The following is a 26682-nucleotide window of genomic DNA, read 5'->3' as shown; positions in this document are numbered from 1 at the left end:
AAAAAAATTATTATTATTATTGCTTTATAGGTCAAAACCAGCACTTTGAAGCCGATAGGCAGCCAGTGCAATCGGGTCAGGATCGGTGCAATATGCTCAGACTGTCTTGCCACCAAATTCTGCACCAGCTGAAGCTTCCAAACTGTCATGAGATCTAATTTCAGGGTCGTGGGTTCGAGCCCCAGCTTGGGCTAAAGATTCCTGTATTGCAGGGGGGTTGGACTAGATGACCCTAGAGGTCCCTTCCCACTCTATGATTCTGTGATTCAGAATTCAGATAGCGCGTTGCAGTAATCTAACCTAGAGGATTCCTAAATCAATAGAAAAACAAACTGCTATAGGAAGGAACTGGAAAAACCAACCGGAACGGAAAGGGTTAACGAGCTACCGTAAGTCCCGACACTGTCGCAAACCACCCTCCCCCGCCTTGTTGCCGCAAAACCTTATTTCCTTCCCAGCCCCTCCCACTTTACGTCGTCTCTTCCGCCTCTTCCTCAAAAGGAAAGAGATAAAGAAAAGAAGCGAGGATTTCCCAGCAGCCATTACACCGGGATCCGATGGGACGCCTCCCATACGAGAGTGGAGAATGCAAAATTTTGCCTAGTGTTAAGTAAAGCAGGCAGAATGAGACATTTCTTTTTGTTGCAGACCTTAAACCGAATCACACCACCTAGCTTTTTTTTGGCAGGGGGGCAGCTTTGCTGATGGAGTGAACCAAGCTTTTTTTTTTTGTTTTAAAATGGGTTTTAAAAGAATGGTGTTTTAGCAGATGCTTAAAAGCGTGCGAAGAAATTATAATTTAAAAATTGTATAAGCAACAGTTGTCTGGAAGTAAATCCCCCTGAACCATAGGCTTATACCCAAATCAAGAATTGCAAGCGCAGTTGCTAATGGGCATTAGGGAGCAATTCACACTTTTTCGACTTTTTCAACTTGCTATCCTGTGAAGTTTGGGTAGCTCGCTGGCAGAACACTTGCTTGGCTTCCAGAAGGTCCTGGGTGCAAACTCTGATCATTGCCAGGACTGGGAATGCCCCTCATCTGAAATCCTGGAAAGCGGCTGCCGATCGGTGTAGACAGTACTGATCCAGATGGGACCAGCAGTCTGACTGTATAATAAGGCCCCTTCGCAGGTTTCCACTTAAAACCATCTCTTGGTTCAAGATCATGAGGAGCAGAGTCTCCTTTCCCCCCCCAATTCTCTTTTGTTAAGTTTCAACATTCTTCACATATGCAGTCAAAACACAAATTCATATTTTCTCTTATTTTTATCAACTTCCCAACCTGTTTTCCATGGAGGAGTTGTTTCCCCCCTTCCTCTCTTAATAGCTATTAAATCATAACCACAGTATTGTAATCTAATTACTTCTGTTGCTCATAGCTCAAATCCCACTTGCAAGTTCACCATCCCATAATATTTCTTTAAATAATTCTATCAATAAGTGTTATCAGGTACAGTGGTACCTTCTTTTATGAACTTAATCCGTTCTGGAATTGGGTTCTTAAACCAAAGTGTTCTTAAACCAAGGCGTGCTTTCCCATAGCAGCAGGGGACTCAATTTACAAATGGAACACACTCGACATGTTCTGCTTCCAAGACAAAGTTCACAAACCAAAACACCTACTTCCGGGTTTGCAGTGTTCTTAATCCAAGTTGTTTATAAACTAAGCTGTTCTAAAACCAAGGTACCACTGTATCTTGACGAACAGGAGACAAGCTACACTCTCAAATTTTTGCTGTAGACTACCTCTTTCTGTAGACTACCTCAACATCAAAAAGACTAAAATCATGGCCACTGGTCCCATCACCTCCTGGCAAATAGAAGGGGAAGAAATGGAGGCAGTGAGAGATTTTACTTTCTTGGGCTCCATGATCACTGCAGATGGTGACAGCAGCCACAAAATTAAAAGACGCCTGCTTCTTGGGAGAAAGGCGATGGCAAACCTAGACAGCATCTTAAAAAGCAGAGACATCACCTTGCCAACAAAGGTCTGTATAGTTAAAGCTCTGGTTTTCCCAGTAGTGATGTATGGAAGTGAGAGCTGGACCGTAAAGAAGGCTGATCGCCGAAGAATGGATGCTTTTGAATTATGGTGCTGGAGGAGACTCTTGAGAGTCCCATGGACTGCAAGAAGATCAAACCTCTCCATTCTGAAGGAAATCAGCCCTGAGTGCTCACTGGAAGGACAGATCGTGAAGCTGAGACTCCAAGACTTTGGCCACCTCATGAGAAGAGAAGACTCCCTGGAAAAGACCCTGATGATGGGAAAGATGGAGGGCACAAGGAGAAGGGGACGACAGAGGACGAGATGGTGGGACAGTGTTCTCGAAGGTACCAGCATGAGCCTGACCAAACTGCGGGAGGCAGGGGAAGACAGGAGTGCCTGGCGTGCTCTGGTCCAGGGGGTCACGAAGAGTCGGACACGACTAAACGACTGAACAACAACAACCGCCTCTATCTGTGATGCTTGTATGATTAATAATAATAATAATAATTTATTATTTATACCCCGCCCATCTGGCTGGGTTTCCCCAGCCACTCTGGGCGGCTTCCAACAAAACACAAAAATTCAATAATGCTTTTGGGTGGTCTTTGGCTAAGGAGATGGGCAATTTCTAAAGTCTTTAAAATCTGCTACATACCTTTGTTGCAGGTGGGGTCCCTTCTCACTTTCCAGCAAAGGGGGGCGGGACTCTGTTGGAAACTGGAAAAGAAGATCTGCCTTGATTCAGCTGTTTCCTGCCTCCATCCATCCTTCTCTGACTGTTAATGTACTTCAGGGGACACTGAATCCCTTGGTGATGGGTTGCGCTGTAAAACCAACCCCAGTTTTTCATATAATATCTAACACCGGAACTCGTAGACACTCGGTGAAGCTGCATGTTGGGAGACACAGGACAGAGAAAAAGAAACAACTTATTCACACAGCGCAGAGTTAAACTGCGGAAAAGACTTAGAATTTATTATTATTTCTTGGTGGAGTGATCATATTTATTTATTCTTACACCCATGGCTTTTCTTTCTTTTTTGGTAAATGCTTTTTATTTCATTTTATCGCCTCTTCTTCTTATTATTATTATTATTTTAAATATTCAAGATTTTCTTAGGTTAAAAAAGTACGCACTTTGTCATTTTTTTCAAGTCGCAGAGTCTTTTCTACAGATCAGTTACATTTGATGTGAGACATTTTATCGCTTATATAAAACAACTATATATAACATGAGAAAACACACACACATATATATATAGGTAAAGGGACCCCTGACCATTAGGTCCAGTTGTGGCCGACTCCGGGGTTGCGGTGCTCATCTCACTTTATTGGCCGAGGGGGCTGTCGTACAGCTTCTGGGTCATGTGGCCAGAATTCTCAGCGGAGGAACCAGCTTCATGAGTCACAGTTATAAGCCGATTTATTACAAAACCAACTAAGAATTTGTTTACACACACACACTGGGGGGGGGGACATCCGGCGCCCGCCCCCCGTGATTCCCAAGCCTTCCCCAAGCCGTCGGGGTAGGGGGGGGGAGCTGTGCTTCTTTGACTCATAGTCTAGTTCAGGGGTCTGCAACCTTTAAGACAAAAAGAGCCACTTGGACCCGTTTCCAAAGAGAAAAAAAACTGGGAGCCGCAAAACTCGTCATTATAAAAATAACTTTTTGTCACTTTTTTATTATTTCTTTGTTTGACCCCTCAGAATTACTCCTCCTCATAGAAATGAACGTTAAATTAACAAGTTACCTTTTTTTGTGTGTGTGTTCTTCACTCCCCTTTAAAACAGTGACCAGCGTACATGCCCCCTTTCAATGTAGCGGGCGGGCGGGTGGGAAGGTGACATCGGGACAGTGCGTGACTAACACACGCACCGCCCCCATGCGACGTCACAGCCAGTACAGCGCCCGCCACAGTGGGGAACGTCGGGGCGCACAATGCGCCTCCTCCCCTTGCTAGAATCTGCCCCGGAGCCGCGGCAAAGGTGTAAAAGAGCCACGTGCGGCTCCGGATCCACGGGTTGCAGACCCCTGGTCTAGTTGTACATTTTCCAAGAAAAAAACTTTTCAGAAATTCACCAAAGTTTCCAGGTGGAATATTTCCCATAGGAGAAACAGATAGAGAGTTATCAGCACGACTTGCTTCCCCCCCCCCCTTTCTTTATTTTTTTCGGTTCTAGCAGACATGTTTACACAAAATTCCCCTTTTAAGTTAGTGATTAATACTTCCTGCAATAAACTATTTTAAGGAGCCGCTTTGGCAAATAATGGAATGCAACAACCAATAATAATAATAAAAACAAAGCCAAATATATCACAGCTGATTTTCAAACCAACACATTTCACCAAAATTGGGGGATGAAAAGGAAAAGGGAAAAAATCCACCAAGTCGTCATTTTCTCAGTGCTTCAAAAAGTGACCTATCTTCACCATCCCTTTTCAAGTCTGTGCAGGTGCCAGAACGAGTTGTCTTGCTAGAGAACAGAGAGCCAGATTTACGTGCTCCGCAGCCCCTGGATCGAGGACTCTAATGTCTTGAAGTCCCAGATGGTCATTGCTCCATCAATACCAGTGGTGCAGAACTTGCGGCAATCTCGTTGTCCACCTCATAAATAGACACTTGGGTGATGCTGTTCTGATGCAGCGTCTCCAGAGTAGTGTTGAGATCCTCCGTAGTGGCTCTCTTGTCCATGTTGCGGAAACGTTCCATGGCCGAAATATTGCGTTGTACGCTCTGCTTGGGAATGTCCAGCTTGGAGACAAAGGTGAGGGTACCACGGCCGTTACAGTTGAAGAGCATCGGGCAGCAGTCATGGCCAGCAGCAACCACACTGTTCTCCGAGACGAACGACATACTCAGCAATGGGAGGAATTCTGTTTTCAATTGCGAGATCTTCATGTTTTTGGAGGCATCTGCAACCGACCCAGTGCTCTCATGGCTGACCCAGGCCAGGCGGTTGCCACTGGCGGAAAAACTGACGCTGTGGACCCAACCACCATTTCCTGCGCCACCAAATTCAGCCATCAGCTGCCCAAAGGGCATTTTGGATCCCCAGGGTGTGCTGGCTGGTTTCTCATCCACTTCCTTAATGTAAGCTGAAAACACTCTGCAGTTGAAGTCACAGGAAACATTGTTGGGGTGCCAATCCAGGCTAAGGACAGTGGAGCGAATGGGCTTCTTAATGTGCTTGCTCACCCACCAGTCATTTTCAGACTCAAAGTAGCACCCAGAGATGAGTCGAGCGCCACTTCCAACAGCAAATTTGTTCTCCAAAGGTGACCACTTCACAAAGGCGGCTGCTCGGTTGATCCTCAGAATCACCAGTGTTGGTTTCCACACTCCATCCTTCTGACTCCAGATGTAAGCCACAAGTGACAATGCGGTCGCTCTTGGGGGCCCAGTCAATGCCTGTGATGTGTCCATTGTGCTCTTTGAGCTCATGAGCTTTCACCCACTGGTTCCCACTCTTCTTATAGATGTGAACTTTATGATTATTAGGGCTAATGGCAATCTGAGTTCGGTCCCTGTTCCAGGCGTGACAGGTTTTTGGCTCTAGTAAGAACTGGGGTAGAGACATTCTGAACAAGGAATGATCTTAAAGCGTCAAGAGGGATGAAGCGTCCGGGCCTGAGGAAAGCGGCGGGGTGCGGGGGTCGGCTTGCGGACTCTGGCCAGTCAACGCAACTCCGCTCCGAGCGGCGCTCTCTGAGGGCAGCACGACTGGCTTGTGGGAGAAGAAGACTCGCTTTAGCCCAGGTCTGTCCTCCTTGCCCAAACCTTGAGCATTGCATTCCTTATCAGCCATAGCTCCGCCTTACCCATTTCTGTACTGCTTCCATGTTATTTTGATACCAACTCTCGTAGGAACGCCATGATTTTAAGTCAGAGAGTTGGTTTGGAAGTCTGGAGCAGGGTGTTCTCCCCGCTCCATGCAAATTCTCCCTTCTTCCTCTTACCTGTATTATTTGCGGGGAGGGGGTTTCGGCAGCAGCCGCAGCGGTGCAGGAGCCATACCCTGCAAGAAAGAAGGAATCCCTGAATGTGTGAATGGTCTGTCACAGACCAAACGACCAGGGACGGGGCTTCAAGAAGCCGTTGCAGGAAGTCCCAGGTGAGCAGAGGGCTCTTGGGCTCGATCCTGTTTGTGGCCAGGGGCGTACCGTTGGGGGGCAGGGGGGCGGGCTGCCCCAGGTGCCATCCTGAAGGGGGGTGACATTCCGACGCGCCACCTGCCCGCGCCGCCCAAACCCGCAAATCGCGAGCGGCAAAGCAATGAAACCCCCCTGTCCCCTTACCTGTGAGGCGAGAGGCCGTTGCCTCGGCTCCAGACCCTCCCGGGACGCGGCGGCTCCCAGGCTGAGCCTTCTCCTCGCTGCAAGACAAAGGGAGACATCAGCCGGCGCCCGGCTCCCAGCCATGCAAGCCCCAGTCTGGGACAGGAGGGTGGGGACCTGGGAAGGGGGCATATTCTCCTACCTGATCTTATTAATTGCCCCACCCTGAACTCCTCCGCACGGGCGTCGGGGCTCCTTCCCGACCGGCCTGGCACAGAGGCAGCAGCCAAAGTCTCCCCCGGCGCCGGAATCACCCTTGAGGCGTTTTTGATGGGGGGAAACTTTGACTGCTGCTTCTGCGCCAAGCGAGGCCAGGAAGGAGCCATGCCCGTGCGGAGAAGCGAGGGAAGGTGAGGCAGGCGAGGATCAGGCTCAGGCTCTGGGAACCGCCGCGATGGTCTGTCATTTTTGATCCCGGGAGCAGGTGCTGGAGCCTCATCCCTGGAGGTGTGGTCCTGTGGAGGAAGCAGAAAGTATGTGATGAGAAGGGGCTGGGGCGGATGAAAACCTACTGCCCCATTTTCGATGACCCCCCCCCAAAGAAGTCCCACAAGGACTCCTTCCTTCTGTCCCAGTACCTGATGTTTGCCACGTTCGCCACGTCCCTCCAGGGATTTTGCCAGCACGAAGTAGACGTTGGGGAAAGGCTCCCTCCCTGCAAATGAAATAGAGGAATCAGCAAGCGCCTGGATCCCAGATGATAGCACCAGTCTGGCGCATGAGGGAGGGGGGACACAGGAAGGAAGCATTCCTAAAATATGGGGCACTCTGTTGGCATTTCCACTTACCTAAAGTGGGAGCCTTTCCCCCCTCGTGCTGGCGGGCCTCTCGCCTAAGGAAGAAACAAGTTCTGTTAGTCTGATTGCTTGGAGGAGTTGGAACCAAATAAATATACAGATGATAATATTCATTATTATCACCTCTATATTTAGACATGTTGATGGACAAATTTTGGAGCCGATTTTGTGCCCCACTCCTCACCTGCACCCCTGGCGGGGGCCCACCTCACCACCCCCTAGCTAGGGCCCTGCCTGGACCAGAGAGAAACCCTCTTCATAAAATTACAGGGATCTCTTAATCAGGCCTTTCTCCTCCACCCCCAGGATCACTGGGAAACACTTCCCCAGCCACACAAGGTCACAACATACCTCCGGATTTGGCAGGGTTTCCCTGCACCACTGGGCTGCTGCTGTTTTCCCAAACCACGGCCCTGCAAAAGAAGAAGGACATTGTACTCTCTAGGGGGGCAGAACTAGCACCCCTGCCAGGCTGCCCATGCCCACGTCACCACAGGCTGCCAGCCTGCTCCTGCCTGGGCGCCTGACCCCTGGCTTGGAAGGAGGGGAGCAAGGGGCTGGGGCGAGACCAGCCTGCAACCCCCCAACCCAGCCCTGTTTCACTCAGCGCCATGACCTCTCTGCACATGTGGGGAATGGATTCCCCATGGAATTAACTTACCACAATCTCCAATGGTTGACTGCTTCTGTTGACATCCTCCTTCATTCTTTTACTCCTCAGGAGCCTTTTTTGTCCTAGGAGACAGAAAGGAAAATAAAAAACAGAGGAAGAGGTTACAGGTGGGAAATGTCCGGGAATCCCAAAGTTTAAATTCAGAGACCTAGACTCAGGATCCAGCCTGGACCTCAACCTTTCTCTGTTCCCTCCCTGTGTCCTATTAAAGATTGTAAGCCCCTCGGGGCAGGGACCTTTTGATCAAGGGTCACGCACAGTGATGGTGCAAAGAAATAATAGGAAAGTAATTTCACCAGGCACCTGCCCCGTGCAAGCTGAAGCCTGCTAGGTGCCTTTCCCTGAATACTCCAAATCTTCCACATCCTACCATTTCTTTCTTTCTAGGGTTTAGAGGTGTCCCCTACAAATTCAGAACAGTCTTTTGCCAACGCATGATAATAAAGTGAATAAGTTTGGAACAGAGTAGTTGCTTTGGGTTCCTTTATGGATCACTGCCTTGCCGTGGCGAAGGGGCTTGAATAACTCAGAGAAGCTATGAGCCATGCAGGGCCACCCAAGATGGACAGGTCATAGTGGAGAGTTTTGACCAAACATGATCCACCTGGAGCAGGAACTGGCGAGCCACTCCAGTATCCCTGCCAAGAAAACTCCATAGACAAAGAAAACAGGCATATAAAAGTTATGACGCTGGAAGATGAGTCCCTCAGGTCAGAAGGCGTCCAACATGCTACTGAGGAAGAGCAGAGGACAAGTACAAGTGGATTCAGAGCTGATGAAGCGGCTGGGCCAAAGCCGAAAGGACGCTCAGTTGCGGATATGCCTGGAAGCGAAAGGAAAGTCCAATGCTGTAAAGAAAAATATTGCATAGGAACCTGGAATGTAAGAACCATGAACTTTGGTAAGCTGGATGTGGTCAAAAATGAGATGGCAAGAATAAATATTGACATCCTGGGCATCAGTGAACTAAAATGGATGGGAATGGGCGAAGTCAGTTTGGATGACCATTATATCTACTACTGTGGGCAAGAAACCCGTAAGAGAAATGGAGTGGCCCTCATAGTCAACAAAAGAGTGGTGAGAGCTGTACTGGGATGCAACCTCAAAAATGATAGAATGATCTCAATACGAATCCAAGGCAGACCTTTTAACATCACAGTAATCCAAGTTTATGCACCAACTACTGGTGCTGAAGAAACTGAAATTGACCAGTTCTATGAAGACTTACAACACCTTCTAGAAATGACACCAAAGAAGGATGTTCTTCTCATTATAGGGTATTGGAATGCTAAAGTAGGGAGTCAAGAGATAAAAGGAACAAGTGGCAAGTTTGGCCTTGGAGTTCAAAACGAAGCAGGGCAAAGGCTAATAGAGTTCTGCCAAGAGAACAAGCTGGTCATCACAAACACTCTTTTCCAACAACACAAGAGACGACTCTACACATGGACATCCCCAGATGGGCAGCATCGAAATCAGATTGATTATATTCTCTGCAGCCAATGATGGAGAAGTTCTATACAGTCTGCAAAAACAAGACCTGGAGCTGACTGTGGCTCAGATCATCGGCTTCTTATAGCAAAATTCAAGCTTAAACTGAAGAAAATTGGAAAAATCACTGGGCCGGTAAGATACAATCTAAGTCAAATCCCTTATGAATACACAGTGGAAGTGAGGAACAGGTTTAAGGATTCAGATTTGGTGGACAGAGTGCCTGAAGAAGTATGGGTGGAGGCTCGCTACAGGAGGCAGCAACAAAAACCATTCCGATGAAAAGGAGATGCAAGAAAGCAAAGTGGCTGTCCAACGAAGCCTTACAAATAGCGGGGGAGAGAAGGCAAGCAAAATGCGAGGGAGATAGAGAAAGATACAGGAAATTGAATGCAGATTTCCAAAGAATAGCAAGGAGAGACAAGAAGGCCTTCTTAAACAAGCAATGCAAAGAAATAGAGGAAAACAATCGAATGGGAAAAACCAGAGATCTGATCAAGAAAATGGGAGATATGAAAGCAACTTTTCATTCAAAGATTACCAAGGACAAAAGTGGTAAGGACCAAACAGAAGCAGAAAACATCAAGAAGAGGTGGCAGGAATACACAGAGGAATTATACCAGAAAGATATGGATGTCTCGTACACCCCAGGTAGTGTGGTTGCTGACCTTGAGCCAGACATCCTGGAGAGTGAAGTCAAATGGGCCTTAGAAAGCACTGCTTATAACAAGGCCAGTGGAAGTGATGATATTCCAGCTGAACTATTAAATTTTTAAAAAGAAGCTTCTGTTAAGGTGCTACACTCAATATGACAGCAAGTTTGGAAAACTCAGCAGTGGCCAGAGGATTGGAGAAGATCAGTCTACATCCCAATCCCAAAGAAGGGCAGTGCCAAAGAATGTTCCAACTAGCGGACAATTGCACTCATTTCACACGCTAGGAAGGTTATGCTTAAAATTCTACAAGGAAGGCTCAAGCTGTATGTGGACCGAGAACTCCCAGAAGTGCAAGCTGGATTTCGAAGGGGCAGAGGAACCAGAGACCAGAGATATGCAGATGACACAACCTTGATGGCAGAAAGTGAGGAGGAATTAAATAAACTTTTAATGAAGGTGAAAGAGGAGAGCGCAAAATATGGTCTGAAGCTCAACATCAAAAAAGCTAAGATCATGGCCACTGGTCCCATCACCTCCTGGCAAATAGAAGGGGAAGAAATGGAGGCAGTGAGAGATTTTACTTTCTTGGGCTCCATGATCACTGGAGATGGTGACAGCAGTCACGAAATTAAAAGACGCCTGCTTCTTGGGAGAAAAGCAATGACAAACCTAGACAGCATCTTAAAAAGCAGAGACATCACCTTGCCGACAAAGGTCCATATAGTAAAAGCTATGGTTTTCCCAGTAGTGATGTATGGAAGTGAGAGCTGGACCATAAAGAAGGCTGACCATAAGAGAGCTGGACCATAAAGAAACCGAAAAATGGATGCTTTTGAATTATGTTGCTGGAGGAGACTCTTGAGAGTCCCATGGACTGCAAGAAGATCAAACCTATCTGTTCTTAAGGAAATCAGCCCTGAGTGCTCACTGGAAGGACAGATCCTGAAGCTGAGGCTCCAAGACTTTGGCCACCTCATGAGAAGAGAAGACTCCCTGGAAAAGACCCTGATGATGGGAAAGATGGAGGGCGCAAGGAGAAGCGGATGACGGAGGATGAGATGGTGGAACAGTGTTCTCGAAGCTACCAGCATGAGTTTGACCAAACTGTGGGAGGCAGTGGAAGACAGGGGTGCCTGGCGTGCTCTGGTCCAGGGGGTCATGAAGAGTCAGACACGACTAAACGACTAAACAACAATAACAAGTTGCTTTGGGAGACGATAATCAGGCACAGCCCAGTTCTGTGAAGCTTGGAGGTGGGGTGTGAGGCATCTGGGCTTTAGCAGTACAGTGGTACCTCGGTTAAGATCTTAATTCATTCTGCAGGTCCGTTCTTAACCTGAAACTGTTCTTAACCTGAAGTACCACTTTAGCTAATGGGGCCTCCCGCTGTCGCCGTGCCACCGTTGCGCAATTTGTGTCCTCATCCTGAAGCATCCTGAAGCAAAGTTCTTAACCTGAGGTACCATTTCTGCAGAAGCCAAGCCCTGGCTCCGTGGCTCACCTAAATAAAGGGAATCCTCCTGCCGCCCCCTTCTTTCATCACTGAACCGCCACATCCTGACAGCAACGGTGGCTGTTCTGCTGCTTCTCAGTCCAGCTCAGCTCCAGCCCCCCCCCTCGTGCCGCCTTCTAGAACCCATCGCTCTCAACCGACTCTCACCTGCCCCCCCTTCAAACTCCCTTTCCAAGCCTCCTTCCATCTTCCGTCTCCACCAGAATTCCACTCTCTCTCTCTCTTCCCCCTCCCTCCCTGCTTGACATTCTCTTTGGAACTGTAATAGCATCACCTCCATTGCCAAATTGCAGAAAAGGGGAGGGGGGGCTGATGGGGAAATGTCCGGGAATCCCAAAGTCTAAACTCAGAGACTCTGACTTATGTGTCGCAGGAGGACTCAGGATCCACCCTGGACCTTAACCGTTCTCTGTTCCTTCCCTTTGTCATACAAAAGATTGTACGCCCCTCGGGGCAGGGACCTTTTTGTCAAGGTTCTAGTTACAGGTTGGTCTGCCATAGTCGAAACATAATAAAAAAAATTCCTTCCACTAGCACCTTAGAGACCAACTAAGTTTGTTATTGGTATGAGCTTTCATGTGCATGCAGACATCTGAAGGTATCTTCACACAATGCACACAAATGCTCATACCAATAACAAACTTACCGTATTTTTTGCACCATAACACTCACTTTTTTCCTCCTAGAAAGTAAGGGGAAATGTCTGTGCGTGTTATGGAGGAAATGCCTACGGGTGGCATGCCTACGGATTTTCCTCCTCTAAAAACTATGTGCGTGCTATGGTGGGGTGTGTGTTATAGAGCGAAAAATACGGTAGTTGGTCTCTAAGGAGCTACTGGAAGGAATTCTTTGCTTTTTATCAAGAGTCACATGCAGCGATGGTGCAAAGAAATAATAAAAAACAAATCTCACTAGGCTCCTGCCCCGTGCAAGCTGTAGCCCGATAGAAGCCTTTCCCTTAAAACCAAAGGCTGTGTACACACCATCCATTTGGGGCTCTTGCAGCGTGAAAAGGGGCTAATTCTGCACAGCTGCATTGCTGAGAGGCAGGGACCTGGCAAGCTATCGACAGCTGTCAACAAGTCAAGCCAAGGAGCCAAGCCCTGTGCGCCAGTGACGGGTGACGCTAATAATAATAATAATAATAATAATAATAATAATATGCCCCTCTTCTCCTCTGGGCCTCCTACCTTCAGCATTCATCTTTATCCACAAATCTCTCACCAACATCTGACAGGCATCCCCCTTGCAGGGCATTATAAGGCTTGCTTGCAAAGCCGCACTTTGTGACATCAGCTGGCAAACAGGCCAGGCTGCTGGGTTGTCCGGCAACTGAATGAAGAAAAATAAAACCAGGGGGGTCAAAGTGTGCTGGGATGAGGCCACCATGAGTCAGGCCAGAGGGGGCTGTTGGGGTGTGTGGTTGTGCCTCCCCTTCATCTGCATCTTGCTCCCCCACCCGTTCCTTCAGCTGCTCGACAGAATCAGAGCATGGCAGAGTTGGAAGGGGTGCCAAGGGGCATGTAGTCCAACCCCCGGCAGTGCAAGGATCCTGCCCACAGCCAGCCCCTGCCTGGGCTCCACACTCCCACCACCTTCTTCCCAGCCGGATGCGCAGACCCCTTGCCATTCTGCATGGGGTGGGGAAAGGGGGGAGAGAGATGTTTTGCTCCCTGTCCCTCCGGACATGGATGTGAGAGCCACACCCTGCAGCCCTGTCAATATCTCAGGGGCCGGCGGCATTAGAAGACATAAGGAGGCAGCCCTGTTTAGGGAGGTTTTTAACGTTTGGTGTTTTATTGTGCTTTTATTCTCCTGTTGGAAGCCGCCCAGTGTGGCTGGGGAGGCCTTGACCAGATGGGCAGGGTATAAGATCGTTATCATTACCGTTCTTGTTATTGTTATCGTTAGCACCACACTCTATCCAACCGATCTGTCTAAAAGCCCTGGCTTCAAGCGACCAGAAAGGAGATCCCGACTCCAGGAAGAACTTTCTGACAGCAAGAGCTGTTTGGCAGCGGGAGGAAAATCCCTTGGAAGGCGGTCGACTCTCCTTCCAAGACTAAACAACTAAACAACAAGAGCAACATATGTTATGTATTGAAGTTCTCCCCCTGGCCACCAGGAGTATTGTGTGTGTGTGTGTATAGTTTTCACTCAGGTCCATGTCAGTTAATTTAGGCAGGAAACCCTGGGTTGTTGTTGTTCCAATGTTGACAGCCGGCTGCCTATAAAAGCAGGCCGGCTGAGCTGTTTGCTGTTCAGTTCTGTTCTAGCTTACAAATAAAGAGCTGCTTTGAAGAATCGCTGTGTCGTCTGGTATGTTCACCCACAACTTAACAACATATACACACACACACACACACACACATAAAGAGAGAGATGGGGGAGGGAGATAACAATAAATAACAAGAGACATTTATTTATTTATTTATTTATTTATTTCCAGGTTTCTGCATTTCAATACTTTTACAGTCATTTTAACATTTCAAAACTCGACTTCCTTCCCCTTCTTTCTGCAGTTCCTTAAAATTATTTTTTAATATTTCCTGCACATCCAAAATAACTTAAATTTGTTCATTTATTCATCTACTTTAAATATGAAACTGCAGGTTGTTACAATAATGTTCCTGCCCATGTTCTTATCTGTTCGCAATTTGTTTGCAAATATTCAATAAATAAGAGACCACTCTATGACAAGAGATGGAAGTTAAAAAATGAAATAAAAATAACCCATAAGATTAGGCGGGTAAAAGAAGCCCAGTTACAGATGGGTTTTATTCCATGGAATTATTCCAAAGGCCGACTGGCAGAATTCGAGACCAGGGGGAAGAGACGGTGAAAGAAGATTGGAAGAAATTTAAGGAGTATCTACAGAAATATTGTAAAATTAATGAAAGTTAGAATGATGTTGGATTGAGGTTGTGGTTTCTAGCTGTAAAGATTAAAAGAGTATGGGGAAAAAAATGGATTTTTCTAAATAGATTAAAATTTAAGGTTATCAGAAATATACATTCAGATTAATGACTAGGGTGTAAGAAGGAGGGAAAGAAATTGCTGAACGAAATAAATTTAAATTGGAATACAAAAAAGGGAGGTATGAGGAGGTCCGGGAAATAAGTTAATGAAAGACAAGTGACAAAAAGTTGGAATTCTTTTTAACTGTTTTTTATTTTTGTATTTTTTCTTTTTCATTTTGTAATAACATGAAAATTTCAATAAATATTTATTAAAAAAAAAGGAATTATTCCAAAGGCCGAATGGTCCAGCTTTTGCCCCGCACATGGACGATTCTCCCACCCAACGGGAACCCGGAAGTGTCTCTCAGAGCACCACCGACCTCTCCCCTCTTTGCCCGCCGGCCTCTTCCTCTTCCCCTCCCGCCCGCCCCTTTCCGCGCCTGCGCAGAGGGCCCCCCCCGGAGGGCCAGCGAGCGAGCGAGCCCGAGTCGCCTAAGCCAGCTCCGGAGCGGAGCCCCGGATTCACCAAGGCGGCTTGCGCCGGCGGCGTGACGTCAGCGCCATAGAGCGCCGCCGGGCCTTACGCCGCTGGCGTCCCTTCCCTGCTTGGCTTGCTCAGAAGGCGAAAGAGCTTGAAAGAGACCGGAGCGCCAAATGGGGCGCCTGGAGGGGGGCAGGCCCGGGGACCCCCACCCCTGAGGAGCCAGGGGGAGGGGGGAGAAAGCCAGGTGAGTCTTTTTTTTGGGGGGGGGGTTAATTTGGGAAGGGCTGAATTGTTGCTTTGGAGGGGGGGCCCCATTTGCATTGCTTTATATAGGTGCAATTTTTTTTGGGGGGGGACAGAAAAAGAGCCAGCAATGCAATTTTTTTCCGAGGGGGTAGGAAAGAGGAGGCTGCATTTGGGGCCAAGGGGGTCTTAATCTTTTTGCACATTGATCCAGCCCTATTGCAACACATTTATAGACATTTTATTAGGAATTTATTGGTGGGGGGGCTGCTGGTGGGAGGGGGGAGAAGGAAGGAGGCTTAGCTGGGTGTGAGTTAAACTTGGAAGAAAAGGGGGGGCCCTGTTGCATTTCTCTCCTCCACACACCCTAATTTCTCTCTCCCACCCAAGGAATAAATAATGCACCCTCCCAGCCTTCCCTTTATATCTTATTTTTTTTTGTAGGGGGGGATTTGCATTTAGGCTGGAGGGAATTTCATAAAATACCCACCTCCTTTCCACAAGCCTTTCCAACTTTAAAGGGGGGGGGATGGACCAGTTTTTTAAAAAGTGGATTTTGGTTGTGTGGGACAGAGACATGTGTTTGTGTGCATTGGAAGAGAGGCTTGTTCTCCGTTTTTTTTCTTTACGCCAAAAAAGAATGAAAAAGAAGTAATCGTGACCTAGGCCTACTTATTTGTTTTGCTCTTAACTTCCCTTGTCTTCTTTCTTTCGTTTTGCAAGACAAAGAGCAGGGCTTAAGCTGTATTATGTTTTCAGTGCTTTTTTTGGAAACTCCCCCCCCCCAAAAAAAAAACTTTTTAAATTTTCTTCCCCAATTTGAAGAGAGGAGGAAAGTGGTTCCTGAACTGTGGTGGTTTCTAACTTGGAGGGTTATCTTTTGAAACTGCAATGAGATGATGATGATGATTGCAACTGAAAAGAAAGAATTCCTGGTAAACAGTTGTTATTCTGAGCCTGCTTTTATCATTTTCCCCCTTTCCTCCCTGTGGGAACTGGGCTTCTTTCTCAACCCCCCCCCCAAAAAAAAGTCCCTTTTTCCAAAACAGTAGGTTAGCAACATCATAGCTTGGGTGTGTTCGTGGAAAAGGAAGGGGAAAAGAGAGGTGAGGGGGGAGGGAGACAAAAGGAGGAAATGAAAGGAACCTTTAGCAAAAAAAGGGAGTTTTTTTGGGGGGGGAATGAGGGTCAGTGCAACTGTAGCTGAATGCCTTTTAACCCCCAGCTTGGCAAACCCCCACCTCATTTTCTTTTCCACCCATCTCAGACCAGGCCTTGTCTTTTCTCTTCCTCCTCTTTTAGAGTTTCTCTTTCATCCCTCCTTAGTAGGAAACCAAACCCCCCCCCCATTGCAAAAAGAAAAAGTGAAAATCTAACTGTTGCAATACTGTTTTGTTTTCCTCCCCCCTTTGGAACCTTCTGTTATCTGTAGCAAGTCTTTTGTTATTAAAGCAAAGAACTCCTTTATTTGCATCTTTTCTTCATCCTGCCGCTTCCCAACTTCCCAAAACACCCCCCCCCCAAAAAAAGTGTTTTGATGTGAAACACATAAAGGGATTTTGAATCCTTGGGGTTTTTTATGCAGGGAACATCTCTTCTTTCTTTCTTTCTCTCTCTCTCTCTCTCTCTCTCTCTCTCTCTCTGCTTATCGTCCTAAATTGCCCCCAGACAGTCAAAAATCAAAATGTCTCGTGGGTTTTGGAGATGGGGGAATAGGGAGTAATTCCTTCTGGGGGCAGGCCTGCGGCGCTCCGAGCAAAGGGGACCACCCATTTGGAGTGACTCTTGCTCTCTCTATAATTTTATTTTCCAAGCACTAACCTGTTATGTTTCTGCTTGTGTGTGTGTGTGTGCGTGCAAAGTGTCTTCGTGGCAGGTTTTTAAAGCAATCTGTTAGGCAGGCTGTATATATAAAAACCCTGATTTATTTGCCCGGAACTGTGTTTGCAAAGTCACTATCTTGGGTCTTGTTATATTCTGGCGAGGCCTTTCTGGAACGGATAAACCAAAGCGTGCGAATCCTTCTGGCGGTAGAACATTTGACCAGGAAATACATCGGATTCCCCCCTCCCTCCTCCTCCCAGCGAGTGAAATGCTGAGAAACAGTTTCAAAAATAAAATGTGGTGTTTAGGAACTTCGGAAAGAAGGGGTTGGCTTATGAGGCCAGTCGTGTTCAGTTAGGAAGATTTATTTATTTATATATATTTATTCTGAACAGCTTGACAAGACACTGGAGAAGCTTTGGTTTGTTCCCATGCAGGCTAAGGGAAATTGTTTATAGAATCATAGAGTTGGAAGGGACCACGAGGGTCATCTAGTCCAACCCTCTGCGGCGCGGGAATCTTTTTGCCCAGTGCGGGACTCGAACCCACAACCCTGGGCTTCAACATTTGCATTACACGGAAGAACAGAAAACCGCATGTGGAGGAGCGGGAACTCGAACCCAGCTCACCAGATTACGAGTCTACCGCTCTTAACCACTACACCACACTGCCTTTGACAGAGTCGAACCATTCACCTGCTGCACTGACTGGCAGCCGCCCTCTGGGCTTTTAGGCAGGAGACATCTGCCAGCTGAGCCTGCAAATGCCCTTTTACATTCAAAGCAAGTGCTCTTACCACTGAGATACACCACTTCCTTTGAAAATAAGCTTAAGACTCTAGTCATCAGGGTTTTTGTGGTTTTAAACAGGAAGGTGGGGGCTAACCCGCCCCCCTGTCGCAGAGCTACATCCTTTCCCATCAGCTAAGCCTCTTCCCGCTGCTTATGTTTCGCCGTGGTTCTTAAATCTCCTGACAACGCTGAGAGGTAGGCTCAGTCTGAGAGGCGCATGAGAATCTCCTGCTCCACAGTGGTTAGCTTAAAAGCACTTGCGCATGGGAAACAGTGACTTGCTTCTAGTTCTGTGGCATCAGCTGATACAGGGTTGAAAACTCCGATATAGTAAAGGTAAAGGGACCCCTGACCATTAGGTCCAGTCGTGGCCGACTCTGGGGTTGTGGTGCTCATTTCGCTTTATTGGCCGAGGGAGCCGGCGTACAGCTTCTGGGTCATGTGGCCAGCAGGACTAAGCCGCTTCTGGCGAACCAGAGCAGCGCACGGAAACGCCGTTTACCTTCCTGCCGGAGTGGTACCTATTCATCTACTTGCACTTTGACGTGCTTTCAAACTGCTAGGTTGGCAGGAGTAGGGACTGAGCAACGGGAGCTCACCCCGTCATTGCGGGGATTCGAACCGCCGACCTTCTGATCGGCAAGCCCAAGGCTCTGTGGTTTAACCCACAGCGCCGCCCGCATCCCTCCCGATATATTAGCTTATCTCCAAATGCCACCTTGTTGTCGCCACACAACAGAATGTCCAGGCATCTTTTTCTCTTTCTTTTTGCAATGGTACGTATTATTATTACTTTCATTTTTGAGTAGTTGACAAAACATTAAACCGCATGGAGCTCTTTCTGGGGGCCAGGCCGGCGACTAACATCTCCACCTGGCTTCCCCCTCCAGCTTTCTTAAGCAGATAAGCAGAAGAGCTCGTTTATTTCATTTATCTCCCATCTTTTGCTCCAAGGAGGCCATGGTCCACCCCCTCCTCAATTAATCCCACAACGACCCTGTGTGGTGGGCCAGGAGACTGTGACTATGACTCCAAGGTCGCCCAGTGAGATCCATGACTGAGTGGGACTCAAACTCTGATCTCCCAGGTCCTCGTCCGACACTCTAACCACTACGCCACCCTGCCTTCCTAGAGTCCTCCTGCTATGGGGCAGCTCTGTAAATTAAGTACAGTCATACCTCAGGTTACAGACGCTTCAGGTTGCGTTTTTTTGGGTTGTAGACCGCCGAAACCCGGAAGTACAGTGGTGCCCCGCAAGACGAATGCCTCGCTAGACGAAAGAGTTTTCCGTTTTGGAGGTGCTTCGCAAAACGAATTTCCTATGGGCTTGCTTCGCAAGACGACAATGTCTTGCGAGTTCCTGCTGGTTTTTTTCCCCTCCCCCCCTTTTTCTAAGCCGCTAAGACGCTTATCAGCTGATCTGATCAGCAGATAAGCCGCTAATCCATCAATGGGCTTGCTTTGCAAGACGAAAAAACCGCTAGACGAAGAGAATCACAGAACGGATTATTTTCGTCTTGCGAGGCACCACTGTACCGGAACGGGTTACTTCCGTGTTTTGGTGGTTGCGCATGTGCAGAAACACCAAATCACGCTTTGCACATGCGCAGAAGTGCTGAATTGCAACCCACACATGCGCAGACGCACTGTTGGGGTTGCAGGTGCTGCAGGTTGCGAACGTGCATTCTGCATGGACCGCATTCACAACCCGAGTGTCCACTGTAGGTAAATCAATGGGAGGAAAGCCAAATGTCCCTGAGAAAGGGATCCGAAATATTTTACTGGAAGCGTGGATTTGTTTTATTCTGGGTTGTTTGATTTGACGTTTTAATGTGTTGTCAACTGCTTGTTATTTTTTCCCTTTAATATAAAAAGCGTTTTACATTTTACTATTACATTCTAACGGGTTGTTTAATATTTCTTTATTTGACATTGCTTTGTTTTCTGTAAGTTGTTTATTCTTTAAAGTTATTGTGACTTTGTCTTGGATCAGATGCTTATTAGGTGTGTGATCTTTGCTGCCTGTCCTGTGGTTTCTTCGGCTCATAAACCACTTTCTGTATAGTAATATAGAAAGGAGGTATTGGAATTTAAATGAAAGCAGTATAGAAGTGGAATTTTATTATTGCAGTGGTACCTTGGAAGTCGAACTGAATCCATTCTAGAAGTTTGTTCGACTTTCAAAACGTTCGGAAACCAAGATGGAGATCCCGATTGGCTGCAGGAAGCTCCTGCAGCCAATCAGAAGCTGCAGAAGCCACATTGGATGTTCAGGTTCCAAGGAACGTTCACAAACTGGAACATTCACTTCTGGGTTTGTGGCGTTCTGGAGCCAAAACGTTCGACTTGCAAGCCGTTCGGGATCCAAGGTACAACTGTATTCGTAGTAGTAGTAGTAGTAGTAGTATCAGTGCTTTTTTTCGGGGGGGACACAGGGGTACGAATGCCCCTAAACATTTTGTGAATCTTAAGTTTGGCCTCGTTGAGGGACAGTATTTCAATATGAGTAGGAAAACGAGAGTACAGTGGATGCTTGGGTTGCAAACGTGATCCGTGCGGGAGGCACGTTTGCAAACCGCAGTAGCGTGTCTGCGCATGTGTGTGTTGCGATTTGTGCTTCTGCGCATGCGCAGAGTGTGATTTAGCACTTCTGCACAAGTGCTGAAACCCGGAAGTAACCCGTTCAAGTAATTCCAGGGCACGGTGCGCAACCCAAAATTGCGCAACCCGAAGTGTCTGTAACCCAAGGTACGACTGTACCCCTAAACATTTTTTTTAAGAAAAAAAAGCACTGATTACTATTATTTCATTGGGGGGAGAATGATGCCTAGACAGTTCAGTGTGGCGACTGCAACCTAGGTTTAAGGTGCCATTTGGCGGTTAACGTCTGTATCTGAGTTTCTCGCCCTGTCCAGAGGGTCCCATTTATCTCCCCAGGTAGCACTGAGAAGGTTCCCTGCCCAAAACTCTGGAGAAAGCTGCTGCTGGTCAGTGTTGGCAATATTAAATTAGACGGACTAACTTGGTAAGGCAGTTCCTTTTCTCCCGGTTTGTTAGAACTGCCAGGTCTGGAACCTTAACAGTGCAGTTGGTGAGAATAATGCAGTCATACGTTGGAAGTCGAAAGGAATCTGTTCTGGAAGTCTGACTTCCAAAACGTTCGGAAACCACAGCGCGGCTTCTGATTGGCTGTCCTGCAGCCAATCGGAAGCCACGTCAGATGTTCGGGTTCCAAAGAATGTTCATAAAGCAGAACAGTCACTTCCGGGTTTGCAAGTCGAACGCTTTGGCTCCCGAACTCTGTAAAAGTGAGTGTTCCGGTTTGCGAACATTCTTTGGAACCCGAACTTCCTGATACAGGCCTTCGTTTCGATGCCTTCTGATACTCTGCCAGTCAGTGCAGAGGGTCTGACTCTGTATTATAAGGCAGCTCCCTGGGAGCAGGTGCTTTGCAGCAGAGACTCCTTGGCCAAAAGCTTGAAAGCCTCTCCACACCTCCAGCCAGCTGCCCCACACACGCCGAGTTTTGCAAAGCCGCCTCAGCAAAGTTTAATAAATGAAGTGACCCGGATGAGTTTTTGTTTAAATTACAATCACCGAAAAGCTGAAAAAACAGGTTAAATCACATGTCAGCATTACCTAAACAAAACTGTTTTAGCAAGCAAATGCGCCAATAGGCAGTGAGTTCCAAAAGTGGGGAAGGTACCACACTAGAAGATGAATTTATGTTGTCAACCAATAGCAACTTAAAGGCTGTTCCAAAAAGCCTCCAAAATCTTTTCTCCACTCCTTTCCATTGATAGTTTGCTTAGTGCTTCTTGGTGAATCTGTTCCTTCAAATACTTTTGCACCATACAGTCATACCTCTTGTTACGTTCGGTTCAGGTTACGTTCTTCCAGGATGCGTCCTGCAGCGACCCAGAAGTAACGGAACGGGTTACTTCCGGGTTTTGCCGATCGCGCATGCGCAGATGCTCACAATGATGTCACGCACATGCGCAGGAGTGGCAAATCGTGACCCGCACAGACGCAGGTTGCGTTCTACTCATGTTGCAAACGGGGCTCCAGAACGGATCCTGTTCGCAACCAGAGGTACCACTGTACCGAAAATCAAGCCAGGAAAGGAGGGGAAGCCCAGTTGTCATGGCCTAGTCCCTGTTTTCAGAGCTCTTAGAATCATAGAATCATAGAAGGGACCCCGAGGGTCATCCAGTCCAACCCCCTGCAATGTAGGAATCTCAACTAAAGCATCCATGACAGAGAATGCCACCCAGCCTCTGCTTAAAAACCTCCAAGGAAGGAGAGTCCATCACCTTGCAAGGGAACCCGTTCCACTGTCAAACAGCTGGTACACTCAGAAAGTTCTTCCTGATACAGTGGTGCCTCGCAAGACGAAATTAATTCATTCCGCGAGTTTTTTCGTCTAGCGAATTTTTCGTCTTGCGAAGTACGGTGTTGGGAAAGTTTCGGAAAAGCTTCAAAAATACCAAAGTCTTCAAAAACCTCAAAAAAGGCTACCACACCGCGTTCTGTGAGTTGCTCCCCGAAGTCAAGTTGCAGCTGTATTAACGGTGTTAAGAAAAAGGAAACAAACTTGCAAGACGTTTCCGTCTTGCGAAGCAAGCCCATAGGGAAATTCGTCTTGCGAAGCAGCTCAAAAAACACAAAACCCTTTCGTCTAGCGAGTTTTTCGTCTTGCGAGGCACCACTGTATTTAGTCAGAATCTCCTTTCTTGTCAATTGAAGCTGTTGGATTGGGTCCTGCCTTCCAGAGCAGGAGGGAACAAACTGGCTCCATCTTCCAGGCAACAGCTGGCTCTCCTATCTCCTCTCAGTCTCCTCTCTCCTAGGCTAAACGTCCCCAGCTCCTTCAACCGTTCCTCACCAGGCTTGCTTTCCAGACCCTTGAGCATCACACCTTCCTGCTTGTCAACATCCTTCTTAAACTGAACCACCTGGAATTCGCGGGCACTCTCCAAGGGCTGCCCCACACAGTGCAGTGCTCAAGCTTGACAAAGAATGGCGGCAGTATTTTTTTGGCCATTTTTTAATATATATATATATTATTTTAGGGACAGGTCAAGAGCAACCTAGCAACCTCCTAGAGCAGGGGTCTGCAACCCGCGGCTCCGGAGCCGCATGTGGCTCTTTTACACCTTTGCCGTGGCTCCAGGGCGGATACTAGCGAGGGGAGGAGGCGCATTGTGCGCCCCAACACTCCCCATTGCGGCGGGCACTGTACTGGCTGTGACGTCGCATGGGGGCGGTGCGTGCGTTAGTCATGCACCGTCCCGACGTCGCCTTCCCACCCACCCACCCGCAACATTGTAAGGGGCATGTACGCTGGTCACTGCATTGAAAGGGGGCATGTACGCTGGTCACTGTTTTGAAGGGGAGTGAAGAACACACACACACAAAAAAGGTAACTTGTTAATTTAACGTTCATTTCTATGAGAAGGAGTAATTCTGAGGGGTCAAACAAAGAAATAATTTAAAAAGTGACAAAAAAGTTATTTTTATAATGACGAGTTTTGCGGCTCCCAGTTGTTTTTTTCTTTGGAAACGGGTCCAAGTGGCTCTTTTTGTCTTAAAGGTTGCAGACCCCTGTCCTAGAGCTTAGAAAAGAAAAGGGAGTGCCAAACTTCTTCCAACTTCAACGTTGCCCGGAGGTAGACCTGACATGCCGCAAGGCAGACAGCTATTTATAAACCTGCTCTAGGAAAACTTAGTGCAGAAAGCGAGAAAAGAGAAGTGGAATGTGTGCAGGGTTTTTTTGGGGGGTGGGCAGGTAAGACATTCACAGGAAGCACCTGGAGGCCTCCACTTGTTTGAAACTGGAAACACGCCACGCGCCGGGGGGAATTCTAGCACTGCCCTGAATGGCACAGATACGTTCAGATGGTTCCGGGCGCCAGGCTGAACCAAGATGGCAGACTTTGCTCCTTCGAAAGCGGCGCTGCCAGTTTGAGAACGGCACTGGGTTTCTTTTTCCCTTTCTCCAGTTTCTTAGAGTTTCCGATTGGCTCTAGCTAGGAGCCTGTTTGGAGAGACCGGTAGCGTATCTGCGTGTCCTGCAAATCGTTGTTTTTCTTTCAGGAGCGCGAGCACACAGGCATGTCTGTCGGCCGCTCTCCTGCACGGACAGCATGCATGAAACGCCTCATTCACAGCCGCCCTGAGCCAAATTGCGGGCATCGCATTTCTCTGGGGCGGGCGGGGGGGGGGCCCGCAAGCGCTCCTCCAAAAACAGCTGGGGAATGAGGGCTGCGAAGGGGCAACAGGGTGGGGCTGCCCCTCCGACTCTCCGTTAGTCCTCTTTTACGATGGCGGAGCGAAAGCTTTGTGGTGCGGAGGGGAAGGCAAGCCTCTCCCCAAAAAATGCCCCCCCTTTAAACACCTCCACTGATGGGTTTGCAGGAGCTAGACTGGATGCACAAAACTGGCTTGAAGTCCATATCTTGATACAGTGGACACTCGGGTTGCGAACATGATCTGTGCGGGATGCGCATTTGCAACCCGCAGTGGTGCGTCTGCGCACACGCAGGTTGCGATTTGGCACATGCACAAAGAGCGATTTAGTGCTTCTGCGCATGCACGACCGCCGAACCCCTGAAGTAACCCGTTCCAGTATTTCCGGGTTTCAACAGTCCGTAACCCGAAAAAACGCAACCTGAAGTGGCTGTAACCCCAGGTATGACTGTATTCGTTTTGTAGTTTTTGACCTGGCAATATATCGCGAATTGTGATGTGTGTGTTTTTGTTTTTGTGTCCTATGCAGTCAGTGCCTCTACATAACTCCATCCTTATTTCAGACATTGCGATATATTCAGATATTGGTATATTGCAATGTTTAGCTGGTGATATATTGCAATGCTGGAAACCAGATTTCACCCACTGCATTTTTTACATCTTTCTTAAAAACTTACTTTACTCCTAGGGTTGAGCTAGACTAGACAACGATGTTTGGGGTTCCTTCCAAACCCACCGTCCTGTGATTCCTCTGTTCTCTACCTTCCTGTGTGTAGAGCTCAAAGACAGGTGGTTCAGTATTCAACAGGGCCACAAGGGAACGGGGGGAAAGAATGGAGGGAAGAAATAATTGGTTGAAGGAAAAGGTAAAGGGACCCCTGACCATTAGGTCCAGTCGTGACCGGCTCTGGGGTTGCGGCGCTCATCTTGCTTTATTGGTCGAGGGAGCCGGCGTACAGCTTACAGGTCATGTGGCCAGCAGGACTAAACCGCTTCTGGCAAACCAGAGCAGCACACGGAAACGCCGTTTACCTTCCCGCCAGAACAGTACCTATTTATCTACTTGCACTTTTATGTGCTTTCGAACTGCTAGGTGGCAGGATCAGGGACCGAGCAACGGGAGCTCACTCCGTCATTGCGGGGATTCGAACCGCCAACCTTCTGATCGGCAAGCCCTAGGCTCTGTGGTTTAACAGAGTATTGCTCAAATGCTTAATAAAAACAGACACATGATTTGTTCAGGATAAAGGAGAAACAGTCATACCTCGGGTTACAGATGCTTCAGGTTGCGTATTTTGGGGTTACCGACTGCCGAAACCCGGAACTACCAGAATGGGTTTCAGCGGCCGCGCATGCTCAGAAGCGCTAAATTGCGCTATGCACAGAAGCGCCGAATCGCAACCCGTGCATGCGCAGACGAGCCGCTTTGGGTTGCGAACGCTTTGGATTGCGAACGTGCATCCTGCATGGATCACGTTCACAACCCGAGCGTCCACTGTACTTTGGAATTTGACACAGGGAGCAACCCTGGTTTTGCCAGTTTCAAGGCGACTGGGCATCCCTTGTGTGGCGCCATGCCTAGTTGCGCATAAGAGCATCATGAGAGACTGCCGAATGGGACCAGTGGTCTGTCTAGTCCCCCAGTGGCAAAATACCCACAAGAAGCTGGGAATACAGATAGACTGTCTCTGGCTGTGGAGGTTCCACAAGAGCGCAAGAAGATGCTGGCTGCTGGAGACCAGGCCAAATGACCCATCTAGTCCAGCGTCCTTCTCTCACTGCAGCCAACCAGATGCCTATGGGGCACCAGTGAGAAGGATCCGAGCACTGGAACACCGGCTCCGTCGGACGCCCAGGGTTCTAGCGTTGGGAGGGATGGAGGAAAACCATTCTGCATTCTGTTCATAATTTTATGAACTTGTGTACCGTGTCGCCTTTATGTTCAGAGGAAACTTAAAAGCCGCTGCCGTTCCTTGCAGGGGAGTGTGTTTCTCACGCCACCTGCGACCCAGGATCCCGGGGCAACTTGTTTTGCTCCTTCGCTTGATCTCGCGGAGGAGAGAACCTCTGATTGTTCGTCCCGGGAGATCCGGGGAGCGGAGATTTGCCGAGCCTTGTTTAAAAGACTTGCCGACTTTTCCCCTGGGTTGAGAGAACCTGAAACACTCCTGGGACGATAGGATCCTGCGCACGACATCTTGTCCTCCCCACACCTTCCCCCCAAACCCTCCTCTTCCTTTATTTTTCCAGCATGGGCGGGGAAATGTTTTATTAAGACCCCTGGCTTGTGCAGCGCTGCAAAAATCTGTGTGTGCTCGTTATTTTTAGTGCTTTCCTGTTTTCTTTGTGATTCCCACACGGCGCTGCTTAAAGATTTGTGTGTGCTTTTTATTTTTTTCCATTGTGACATCTCGTCACTCCCTTCGGTATTGCACTGCATAATATATAAATATCTGTATATTCCAACCAGGTGTGTGCTGACTTGTCTAGAAAAGGTGGAGCCCAGGAATTATGGTAGGCGGGGAGTTAGAGCTGGCCTGATTTTTAGCATCTGGAAGAGACAGAGGCAGCATTCATGCCTCTCCCTCCCCTCTTGTGGCCATCGAGAGTTTCTGTGTTGTCCTGTTTTTGGAGGGTTTGGGGGTGTCAGGGATGTTCCTTTGGAAAGAGAGCACAACA

General features: G+C 48.0%; 2 protein-coding genes, 1 long non-coding RNA gene and 1 pseudogene across 5 annotated transcripts in view; 2 read left to right on the top strand and 2 right to left on the bottom strand.

Moving 5' to 3' along the window:
- Nucleotides 1-2214, top strand: part of LOC309523108 — a 152692-nt gene extending 150478 nt beyond the window's left edge. The window contains exon 2 of the long non-coding RNA XR_014215257.1: nt 31-2214. This is a non-coding gene — a long non-coding RNA (uncharacterized lncRNA). The remainder of the gene's footprint in view (nt 1-30) is intronic.
- Nucleotides 2215-4146: 1932 nt separating this feature from the next.
- Nucleotides 4147-5697, bottom strand: LOC309523173 (actin-related protein 2/3 complex subunit 1A pseudogene; annotated as a pseudogene). The gene has a single exon. The product of its transcript is annotated as an actin-related protein 2/3 complex subunit 1A pseudogene (transcript).
- Nucleotides 5698-5737: 40 nt separating this feature from the next.
- On the bottom strand, nt 5738-7828 carry LOC309523145 (uncharacterized protein; the record flags this gene model as incomplete). Its single annotated transcript, XM_082206905.1, has 7 exons — nt 5738-6006; nt 6287-6363; nt 6468-6780; nt 6904-6980; nt 7114-7157; nt 7474-7577; nt 7784-7828. 7 exons carry the CDS (start codon nt 7826-7828, stop codon nt 5953-5955), a joined length of 714 nt encoding a protein of 237 aa, XP_082063031.1. The 3' UTR covers nt 5738-5952.
- A 7138-nt stretch (nt 7829-14966) lies between these two features.
- Nucleotides 14967-26682, top strand: part of CSNK1G2 (casein kinase 1 gamma 2) — a 59460-nt gene continuing 47744 nt past the window's right edge. The window contains exon 1 of one of the 2 annotated variants that reach the window (XM_082206519.1): nt 14967-15140. The gene's annotated coding sequence lies outside the window, so the exon portion shown is untranslated. The remainder of the gene's footprint in view (nt 15141-26682) is intronic. The other variant, XM_082206521.1, reaches the window with a different exon arrangement.

This window comes from Podarcis vaucheri (assembly GCF_965113315.1).
Source record: "Podarcis vaucheri genome assembly, chromosome: 18".
NCBI lineage: Eukaryota > Metazoa > Chordata > Lepidosauria > Squamata > Lacertidae > Podarcis > Podarcis vaucheri.
This window is presented reverse-complemented; position numbering and strand designations above follow the sequence as displayed.